Source organism: Nanorana parkeri, unplaced genomic scaffold (assembly GCF_000935625.1).
Source record: "Nanorana parkeri isolate BGI_ZX_2015 unplaced genomic scaffold, ASM93562v1 scaffold1240, whole genome shotgun sequence".
NCBI classification, from domain to species: domain Eukaryota; kingdom Metazoa; phylum Chordata; class Amphibia; order Anura; family Dicroglossidae; genus Nanorana; species Nanorana parkeri.
Window position 1 is genome coordinate 7,463 of NW_017307508.1, and position 11,587 is coordinate 19,049.

Consider the following 11,587-nt stretch of genomic DNA (forward strand, 5'->3'; position numbering starts at 1 on the left):
CCCTGTCCACTGCAGCGGTCTAAGGATCCTCAAGGCATCATGCCCAATACAGTGTGTATTGGCTTTGAGGGCACAGAGATATACCATCCCTGCAGCATCGGAGGGGAGCAGCTGGAGGGAGAGCTCTGTGAGACAACGGTGGGCTTGGAGGATCAGGTGAGTTTTAACCCTTTTAACTAAGCAGTTAACTCTTGTAGTTGTTGTTTAAACATATTAAAGTTCTTTTTTTTTCATACACTTTTTCATACATCTGGTGTTCCATTGCTCTTTTTATGAAAGTGAAAATTGTATGTTTGATTTGGTGGTTCTAGGTTGTAATGTGAAAGTCAGTTGAATAGATTCTGAAAATTTTTATGTCCCGGGAATATACAGCTAGCTGAATCAGAGGAATGCATGGGTTAAACCAGTGTAGTGTGTGTGGAAGTCAGCTGAGGGGAAGGAGGGGATCTCACATGGTTCATCTACATATCAGGAAGTCTGGGTGCTACAGTCAAGGCTGTGCAGGCTGCTTGATTCCAATTGTGTTGACATTTACTTTTCCCTGTTTCAGAATCAGAAAGCTAACAGCAAAACAGTATGGTTAAAGAAAAGATTACTGGACTAACTGTGACTGATGTCCGCTTTCCTACATCTCTGGGCCACCACGGCTCTGATGCCATGGTAAGATCAACCAACCGTTTGCACTTTAAATGATTTACTCCAGCTACGTCCCTGACACTTCTTCATCTTCCTTTGTATATGACACTTTGGTTTTGCTGTGGTAGCAACTAAACAACGTATCCAGTCAGTTAAACTACAGATAAACATTACTGTATATGTGTAAGTAAATGACTAACAAGTTACACTGCATCAACAAATTTGTAAAACTGAATATTCTGCTGATACCTCCAGATTTCTGGATACCTCTAACTGGTACACTTAAGGAATTACAGGACAGTACTTGTGCTGTCATTATTAGGAACAACCTGTGTGCACAAATGTACATCTGTACCTTCTAGATCAGGAATGGACAACTCCGGCTCTCCAGCTGTGCTTTAACTAGAAATCCCATAATCCCTATCCAATCCTATTGCCTCTGAGAGTCATGCCTGTAGCTGTCAGAGTCTTGCAATGCCCCATGGGACTTGTAGTTCCACAAAAGCTGGAGAGCCAGAGTTGCCCATCCATGTTCTAGATTGTATCCTGTAACCGTACATGCAATTATATCAGCAAATTCCAACTTTTGGATGTTCCATTGCCTGCTCAGAAAAATTACATTTTTCAAAATGTACTACTTAAAGGATGTCTATGATCAAAAACTAAAACTAAATATGTATCTTTACATTGGATTTCTATATGTTCTATCCCACTCCTAATAACCATATCAATCTAATAAGTTTATAAACTTCTTGAAGATGCTCATAGCATGTACTTCCCTACAACTCATTTACCATTATCATTGCTTGCTGGAAGCAATGCATTATGATCTATGTAGTCTTGGGAAGTCGAGATTGCATCACATGAAGCAGCAGGGAAAGAGATGTAAAGCACACTGGGAATCCAGTTTAAAGGTAAAATCCTCCTTAAAAAAAAATTAAAATGAGATGAATGGACTACAGGTGTTCTGATGTTACTACACTTATATTCCAGTAAAAAATGACAAGTCCCTCTGACATTGTGGCTGATGAAACTTGTAGTTTATCTATTCACAGATCCGGTCAAAGGATCTGTGAATGAATGATGTAGATGAGAAGGCTACAGAGAGATTGGTGTTCTTACCTTTCTGCACTTGATCACGGATCGTTTTACTCATAAGGCCTAGATGTTCCACTTGTTTGGATATGGTGAAAGAAAAATCCCCCATATTATACACATCTATATCCGGTTTTACTAAGTTAATTTTAGAAATGCAATAAAACATTCAATGACTGGCACTTTATCTTTAGCAGTAGGGTGTTGTATTGTGTTCGCCATCAACAAAAGCATGCTAATGGTAAATGAGTTATGAGTAAAATGATAGTTTTATAACAGCACACATTCAAGATAGCTTAGGCCCAGGGCCATCCCTGTAATGAGGCAGCCTGAGGCTGTTGCCTGAGCTGGCAGCTCTTTGGGTCACATGGGGGGTTGGCAGACAGAGCATTTCTGGCCAGACCGTCCCAGTTTGCTAAGAGCCGGCTGGGTAGGTGTGTAAGAGCCATACACATCTCCCCTCCCAGCTATTATTAACCTGGGATGCTCTGGCTGGTGCCCTGCCCAGCTCATGGCAACCAGTGATGTCAGTGAGCTGTGTGGGATGCCAGCCAGAGCTGGGCAGTGCACCACCAACAGCCCATCCACAACACCCGCAACCTACCTGGAGTTGTAAAATAGAGTGCTCCAATTATCAGGACTCCATGGCATCCTAGAAGATGATTGCAGCATAGGCAGGCATTAAGAAACATAAGCACAGGTACAATTGAACATTATATTTTCCTGAATAAAAACGTACAATAGCCTTGATATCCAAGGTTGGGCTGGTAGTAAAAGCAGGTAAGGTATGTTAATCACCCCAGCCTACATCTGTATCCTTTAATCAAAGCCTGTTGCAGCTATGATGCTTACATTTTGGTCCTCCTCTCAGCTCATTACCAATGCTGTGTCCAAGGATAAAAAATGTGACGGGCTCAGTTTAGTTTGTGTTTTTATTAAAAGTTGAATACAGAAGGATGAAAAGCCTACTGGAGCTCAGTTCTTGTGGCAAACATCAAAATGTTCAGATTGCCAGCCTGAGCTAGCAAATGTCCCCTTACCGTCATATGAACTAACATGAACCTCAACATCATAGAAAGATGGGCTTATGGTATTTTCTTGGATTCCTCCAAAATTCCACAACTAAGTTATAGTCTGTAAATATCTTCAGAACATAGTTTAAAATGATGTTTGCTTAAACTAACTTTGTCCTTTACAGTGAATAAACTTTGTGCAGGCCTGATACTGAACATTGACTGTCCCTTAAGTAATCATTCACTGTCCCTGCCAGGAAAATATCAGTTCTCTTGTGAAGTGAACCATTAAAGCCATAGCTACATTCTTTCTGTTAAAATATAAAAATTAAATAGCCTGTGTTATATGCAAATAGTTTCAGCAGCAAACACAACAATGTTGGACATTGTAGAGAGTTAAAGAAGTGCTATGCTACAAAAAACAAGTGATGCCCATTTAAAGTGTATTTCCACTTGTGCCATCAAAATTGAGAAACAATACTATACACGAAAGTATTGACTTTATCTTGCAATATTTTTTTATTGTATTTACAACAAATAACAGCAATGTCATTTCCATTAGCGTACAGAGATAACAAAACAAATGTATGTTTTATTCTGCCCAGATTTCTCCTTTAACGTAGCAAAGAAAATGATAATAGAAATCATTGATATGCATTTTCCTTTTTAACATCAACACAGCACACAGACCCTGACTACTCTGCAGCATATGTCACCCTAGAAACAGACGCTTTGGATGGTATAAAGGGATGTGGCTTAACCTTTACTCTGGGCAGAGGAACAGAAGTCGGTAAGCTATTATTTTCTTTTCAGTGGCAATGTTGAACTTCCCCATTTGCTTTCAAGAATAACAGACTAGGGAAGTATAATGGCGAGCATGTCTGGATGTGTTCACTTTTCAGCCTAAAAAGTGGCTTTTCGTAAATTAGAGGGAACCAAGTGATTGAAAACAATGTCACCTACACAAAGGCACTTATTGTGCCTGCTTTGAAGGACAACTTCAGCCAAAGTTTTTTATTGCTACTTACACATCCTTTTTTTCCCAGGTTATCTTTCTCAAGACTACTAAAAAGACAGTTTGTATTGCTTTTTGCATGCCAAGGGGACATGAGTTAAGGGAAATCTTCTCATATGCACATAGGCACATATGCAGCAATTCAGGTTGACTTGAATTTAAAAACCGCCAAAATCATTACCCCCTCAATTGCAAGATGACAAAAGTGACATCCGTTCACTACTGCTCCAATCAGCAGGAGATCTGTGTGAAAGGGGCGCAAGTGAAAGGGTGAAAGGTTCTAACATTTTAACATGCAATCGAAAGCAAAAAAAATGTTTAGCTAAATATGAACTTTAGTGTTACAGTGTAATAAGGAGTTTACTCCTCGTGTTGCAATCCTAAATAGCTGTGTAGCATTCAGACACTCAGTTTGGAGAAGTCATGCTGCTTCTACGTAGCTGATTGGCTGCCCTCTGCAGAAATGTTTAATTTTAAAATAAAAACCTTTTATATCCACAAGTTTTCCCATGGCTGATTACATAACAATTGTGGCATTAAATTAAACTCTGGTATTGATTTCTGCATTGTCTCAGCATTCTCTGACTCATGTAAGGGCGCGTTCACACTAGAACACACGCACTAGTGTTTGTTCCATTGACGTGTTTCAGATGTGTTCTGTAGCGTCTTGAAAGGAATCTGGTACTTGAACAAATATGGAGGCTGCCATCGCTAATCTCCTTCCAAGATTATTAATTGCCAGCCTGTCCCTAACTTCAGTAATTTGTTACTGAGTAAGAACTAGCAAACAGACTAGGAAATGAAGTGTGAAATCAGAACTCCTGACCTACCTGTTCCAGGTCCATACCTTAATATATTAATACCACTGGATCAGCATGAATAAATTGTCACTTGTAGCCACATACATTATTAATATGTTTGCAGCGCAACATCAAATCTTTTTATATTATTCTTGTATATGACTAAGTGTACATAATACTGTATTTGTTTTACTTTGCATATATGTTAAACCCTCATTTAGCATGAGTGATTGCTTGAGGTGCATGTTTCTTGGGGCTGTACGAGGTGGTATCTTATGTGCTTTCCAGATATATTCCATGAAGCTACTTGTGCACCAGTTGTCAGTATTTTCTTACAGGCTAGTGAAAATTGCCTTTTGTTTGACAACAAAAAAATTCTATCACAGCTATTATATTTTTAGGATAAATAACATTATACATTGTGTGGCCACGAAATGCAGCTAAACATATGTAACTTATATATAATAAATACATCTCACACACAGTATTTCGTCATTTAGCCAATTACATTTTAATATAACAGTGGGTTTTTTTTACCAGCCCCCCTATCTACTAATACTATTCTGTAGGATTGACACAGTCAGTGATTATACAAAATCTTTCATGTTCTCCATAAACATCAGTTTTCAGTTTAACAGATTCTATCTATAGGAAGCATGACAGCTGCAATACAACTGCAACGTATAGAGGTTTCATTGTATTAACAAACAAACAAACAACAGTTTATTTCATAACAACATCCAGATACCATTAAGTAAATAAGTAAAAAATTCTATACTGTTTTGCAGTGGTGTGTGCTGTGAAAGCCCTTTCGAGACATGTGGTGGGAAGAGCTCTTGAAGACATTGTCAGCAATTTCAGAGGGTTCTACAGGGAGCTAAGCAGTGATGGGCAACTGCGATGGGTATGGTGAAGTTTTTCCAGCTTTACTCTGTCTTCCCAGTTTAAAATATTCAGAAAATGACATTGTCTGAAAAATCATACATATTGTAAGAATAAGCAGTGGCTAATATAAGTCTATGCTTCTGAAAGCTGAACTTCAGGCAGTCAGCTAAATACATAAATGTGAACTGTGCTGCCAGCCTAAGAATTTGTAGGTCTACTCAAAATGAACAATTTGACATTTTTCTTCTTCAATATTTTTATTGGTGAAAAGTAACAGAAACAGTAAATTGAAGTTCAAAACAATGTATCAGTCACTGTTAGGATTGTCAGATACTGATCATGATCAATGACATTAAAAGAGAATTCAACCATAGGTCAACATGTTATAGGTAGGTATTACCAAAACAGCAACCATAAAGTGTTTACAAACTTTCAATATAATAGCCGCTGACTTGGAAGAGGAAAAGGGGAAAAAGACTATAAAAGAAGGGGGAAAAGAATTTGAAAGAAAGCAGGAAAGCAAGGACAAACGAAAGAGAACTAGGGGAGAAAAACCGTGTGCTACTGCGGTCTTGCAAATAACTATGGGAATAGGACATCAGTGTCGAACCCAGGTGGTAAAAAGTGTTCAGTCCAGGGATAACAGATGGAGTAGAATTTGTCCATAGGATCCACCATCCTTGTCTCCACCTCTTCAGGGCATGGTCTGTGTGATACTATCAAGTAAATCTAAAGCCAAAAGTTTTTTTATATAGAGTAGGGAAGGGAGAGGTAGAGTAAGAAGAGAATCGCTGTGCAAGTTTAAGTAAATCTAAAGCCCAAACTTTCTTTTTCATTTTGGATAGAGTAAGAAAGGTTGTCTGGGTTCTTTCAGGTTCTTTTTCACTGTCTGTGTCCTGTTGGGCAGAGATCTATTCACTTCCTGTCCTGGAGATGCAACAGGAAGTAGGAGAAAATCATTAAAAAGTGAGAGTAATTCCCCTCTTTGTTGTCACTGGGACAGGTGTCCTACTGGCAGATTTACCTTCACCTCTTCTTCTGATGACCACGCACAAATTTTGGATTTCTCATCCCTTTCTGTCGCAGTGGCAATAGTGACCTGGAGAATAAGTGAACCTAAATCTACCAAGTAGAGAAAGCGATAAAAAAGAGGTTCAGAGTCTTCCCTATTCTATCTAAAACTACTCTTGAACCACCCAAGACTAAAAATACCATGTAGAAAATATAATATATTGGTAAATATAGTAACAAAAATGATTGATAATTTTCTTATCTTCACAAAAAACAGGAGACCCTTTCAGGACCCCAATCTGCATGGCTTCAGCACCTGATCCATTTTCTTAGGTTCTTGTGTAAAGACATCAGATACCCTTTGGAAAACGTCAGTGATATCACTAAAAACAAGTATCAGTGATTCAGTAAGCATGGGGCTTCTGTAGGTAAGGTAGTGCATAGTAACAGGATATGGCCAGAAACTTCATCAAGGTGGGATCTTCCTCCACAAGTTAGGCAAAAAGCAGACAAATTTATTTCCAAATTTGCTATTATACCCATCACCCATCACTTCAAGTGACCATAAGTAATGCAGTGATGCCATTGTACATCAATAAAATGATTACATGAAAAGTAAACAATGCATAACCCAGCATCAGTAATGCTGATTGGAGGGCTTATAATAGCATGCAAAGTCTTCAGTAATTATATGGCTTGCAGTTATTTGTTCACATGAATATGCATTCATTCTCACTTGTGAATGCTGTAACACCTCTTTCTACACTGCGGGGTTCCAACCAGTAATTCTGAATCTATGAAAACATGAATGTAACATTTTTAAAATGCAGATAAATGCTTTAGCTGTGCCCCTTTAAGTGAATGTGGTGGGAAGTTAAGAATTCTATCAAAGAATAAGCAGTAACAAAGTGCCGAATACAATTACATCTATAACTGTTCCAAGCAGAAGCCTTTACCGCATAGAATATCATAAATCATAGTTATGAGGCGCTTGGGAGACTTAGCCACCCATATTTCACTGCATTGAACTTTTGTTCTAGGTAATTTAATAGGCTGAGTCATCTAAGCAAAGACGTCACCATTTTTGGCTTTTCACAATTTTTTTTTATAATGTAATTTGTTTAGCAGTATGACTGACACGAAGCTGGTATAGGATTTTGTAAATAAAACATTTCCTCTGTTTTATTAGGATGAAATCTGATTTTGGTCCAGTGCATACTAATATAGTTCATTATGCTAAATACATTATTTTATTTCTAGACAACAGGTGTGGAGTGCTCTGCAAACTAGAACTAGGCGGCAGCTGAAGAATTAAAAAAAATATTTTTGTGTTTTATTAATTTTTTTCATGTGACTTAAATTTTTTTGATTTTTTTTAAACTTAGCCCGCCATGCGATAGCAATAAATTGAACATGCCCCTTTATGTGATAGCACAGATACAGTGACAGGTCCTCTTTATGGAGACATTGGGGGTCTGTTAGACCCCTAATGTCACCTAGGAACCCCTAAGAAGTTGATGAAGTAGAGATCTGTTCCACCAACTTTTTTTCTGCTTCAACAGTCTGAGAGATGACAGCTTGAAACTGGAAGTAATACAGATCACTTCCGCTTTCAGTGATTGGAGCGGAGATCAGCCGCTGGAAGTGTGTTGATCTCCTTTCGATCGAGGTACAGAGATCCACCTTGCAGGACAGCAGAGCCTGGGATAGCCGGCAATGGTGGCAGAGGGGGGCTCCCCTGCACTATACAAGCGATTGGGTTGCTCTATAGCCATTTGAACTCTTGTATGTAACAGTTGCTGCCAGCCGTTTAAAATGCTCAAACTTTCCTGCTTGTCAAGACGCCCACCTGCCGTCAAGAGTGAGCCGTCCTTAGGAAACCTTATCTCTCTTCCTCAGGAGTCGGTGAATAGACAGTCTGCAAAGGTCTTTTTTTTAGACTGGCTGTTTTATGTGTATGAGCCATTCAAAGTAGGGATGCACTGATACCGTTTTTTCGGTATCAAGTACAAGTACCAATATTTTTTTATTTCGGTACTCGCCGATGACCAATAGTAAGCCAGGTGGCAAATTATGAGGTGCCGTCCAGCTTCCTGATTGTTCAGGAAGCCAGGCTGCCTAGCAACAAGTTAGCCAGCTTCCTAGGCAATCAGGAAGCCGGACGGCACGTCATGACCTGCCTCCTGATTGGCCAGGAAGCTGGCTTCACTTGTGGCTAGGCAGCCTGGCTTCTTGACTAATCAGGAAGATGGGATGGGTCTTGTGCCGCATAGCTTCCTAGCAACAAGTGAAGCCGGCTTCCTACTCCATCAGGAAGCCAGGAGGCATGTCATAACCCACCACACGGCTTCCTGATTGGAAAGGAAGCCGGCTCCATGCTCCCTCAGCACTGCCGGTCAGAGGGACATCTCCCTCTGACCAGAATTTCCGGTATCTGAGCTTTTGGGCGAGTGCAAGCACTCTCCCAAATACTCTGTATCGACACTGATACCGATAATAGTATCAGTCTCAGTGCATCCCTAATACAAAGGCTTAAGAAATCTACAAAGGAGATTCTTTCAGACTGCCTATCTACCCAGTTGCTTCCACTCGGAACCAGTTATCATAAAAAATCAGTCCATGAGTTCCAGTCAAGTAACTTTGCCTAGGCTAAGAAGTCATCAGTCTGCTATAGGCAGGAGGAAACTTAGTCTCCTCTCAGCTAAGATTTCACAGCATCATTGTAACTAGTCACATGGTGACATGCCAGAGCAGGTGGCTGGTCTGTGTCAGAACTTTTTTAACACTGTCAAGAACTGCACAAGCACCCCAGGTTTATTAACTGTCTCATCTCTGAGCCAGCATCTCAGTCTAGGAAGTAGATGCTGACCCTGGATAGTGCCTGAACAACGATGGTGCGGTCTTTTAAAAAGCAGATGATGGCACTGTCATGGAGAGTACCTTGTGTCCTGTAAAAGGTAGAAATAAAAAAAGATAGAAGGAGGCATGCATGTATTATGAAAAATATATCTGCTGCTAGGTCCACTTTTAACAGCCAACAGGTTGCAACTCTCAGAGGTGCTTGTCCATGCTTGTTAAGATTTATTAGCATATTATGAACCATTCAGTGATAATTTGGTCTACATAGCATAGCCTACAGTTCCCTGACTAACAAGCCCAACTCTCACTGCTGTCCTCAGTGTCCTCTATTTCATCCACACCCACAGGGCTGCATCTGGTTTGCGGCAGTTTGGTTTACCCAGAGTGACAAGGCAGATTCATTTTATATGGATAATAATTTGAAGGGTCTTGATAAGGTGCTTGATCTATAATTTTACGGTTCCTGGTCCACATCTCATCTTAGTCTACCTATCAACATAAGTTCTTTTTGAGGAAGCCAATGGAACCTAATTTTTAAAAGTTGGTTAAATGTGATAAAATGATCTCCTGGGTCAACATGAGCATTGAAAAGCTGCATTACCAAAGAATCATGTAGCACTTCAGAGCTCTAGATGAGGTTTATTTGGATGTAATGTAATGCAAAAGAAGTAATTTTGTTCTCTTTAGCAACCATTTTGTTCTTTCAGTTTTTGATAGAATGGGCAACTCTGTTTTACCATTTGGGCAACACAGACAATTCATTGTATAGGTACTGTGATGAATGAAGTTACTGTAAATCCTCTAAAATGAAAGGCCTCGCAGGTCATTTATGCTGCTGCAAAAATTCATCTTCTTTGGAGGTAACCTAATTTTTAGTTTTTTTTTGTTTGTCAGATTGGTCCTGAGAAGGGTGTAGTGCAATTGGCAACTTCTGCCGTACTTAATGCAGTATGGGACCTATGGGCGAAAAAGGAAAGAAAGGTACTGTATGTAGATAGTTTGCATAACACTGTACTTTTCCAGATGTTCTTGGAAGTTTATTTATGCTTAAACTACAGATTTTGTAATCATGTGGTAGTGTGATATGACTGTAAATCCTCAGTAACCAGTTGCTAGTTGACAATGTTCATGGTGCAAGCTACATATATGTAACCAATACTAATTGTACACAACTGCAGCAATACAGTGTATGAAGATGTGCAATTGTGTGCAGATAAGTGACACCAATAAACTTTTATCATAGCGTCATGGCTAGATATGTAACATAAAGATTTGATGTAAATTGTAATATAAAGGTATGAAACACCACTTCAAAATGCAAACCTGACCCAAGGCCTTTATAATTACAATTATTATAATAGTAGGAGCTACTACCTCTACCTAGCCACAGTCCACACCCAGAATCTTCATAGGTCTGCAGATGCTAGATATACTGAATTCCTTTCTAAGCTTGTTTCTACCTAAGTTGTTCTACTTCCATAAAGGAGTCAAATCTGACAGCCAAATGATCTGTTAAATGATTACCCAAGCATTCATGTTTATCAGCTAAAAATGTCCACTACAGCCAATTACTTTGTCTACCATAATTGGTCAGCTGGGTTTGTGTGGTATGGGGCAGTCTCAGTAGCATGATCAGGTCATGTCTATGCAAACATTTTACATGTACATGCAAAATAGGTTTATTTTAACATGATATGTAATTTGTAGTAAAGTGGTATTTACATACCTGTAGATTGTAAAAGTATATTGTATATCATTTATATGTAAGTACATGATTTCCTATACATACTTAAACAATCACTAAATATAATAAATAAATGGAAAAAGGGGCAATAAATAACTATTTTGACTTTTTATATGTTACTTCCTATATAATATATATTTTGTTTATTTTTTTTATTTTAGCCCCTCTGGAAGTTACTGGTTGACATGGTAAGGTGTTATGTAAAGCTGAAATCTAAGCAAATGGCTAAATACACAGTTTTTGTATTTCTGTATGATCTAGGCCAGCACTTCTCAACTTTTTTTGTTAGTCATGGCACCCTTTAAAAGTATGTAAAATCTCAAGGCACCCCATTCTAGAGTGTCATAGATTTTAAGGGGAAACCCCACACAAAAACACACAAAAATATGTTTTTCTACCTTCGAAATGCCCCATTCAGATCGATATTCCTCCCTTCACATCAGAGCCACCCTTTGCATCAGTAGCCATCCTTTAACATCTGAAGCCCCTCTTCCATATCAGAGTCCCCCCCCCCCCCCTTTTCCCTTAG

At 39.1% G+C, this 11,587-nt stretch overlaps 1 protein-coding gene across 1 annotated transcript in view; it reads left to right on the plus strand.

Annotated features, from left to right (window-relative positions):
• Positions 1 to 527: 527 nt before the first annotated feature.
• The window catches only part of ENOSF1 (enolase superfamily member 1), a 36,507-nt gene continuing 25,447 nt past the window's right edge, over positions 528 to 11,587 (plus strand). The window contains exons 1-5 of the mRNA XM_018568758.1: positions 528 to 660; positions 3,426 to 3,534; positions 5,348 to 5,463; positions 10,209 to 10,295; positions 11,220 to 11,246. Coding sequence (XP_018424260.1) covers positions 577 to 660; positions 3,426 to 3,534; positions 5,348 to 5,463; positions 10,209 to 10,295; positions 11,220 to 11,246 — 423 coding nt within the window. The 5' untranslated portion in view covers positions 528 to 576. The remainder of the gene's footprint in view (positions 661 to 3,425; positions 3,535 to 5,347; positions 5,464 to 10,208; positions 10,296 to 11,219; positions 11,247 to 11,587) is intronic.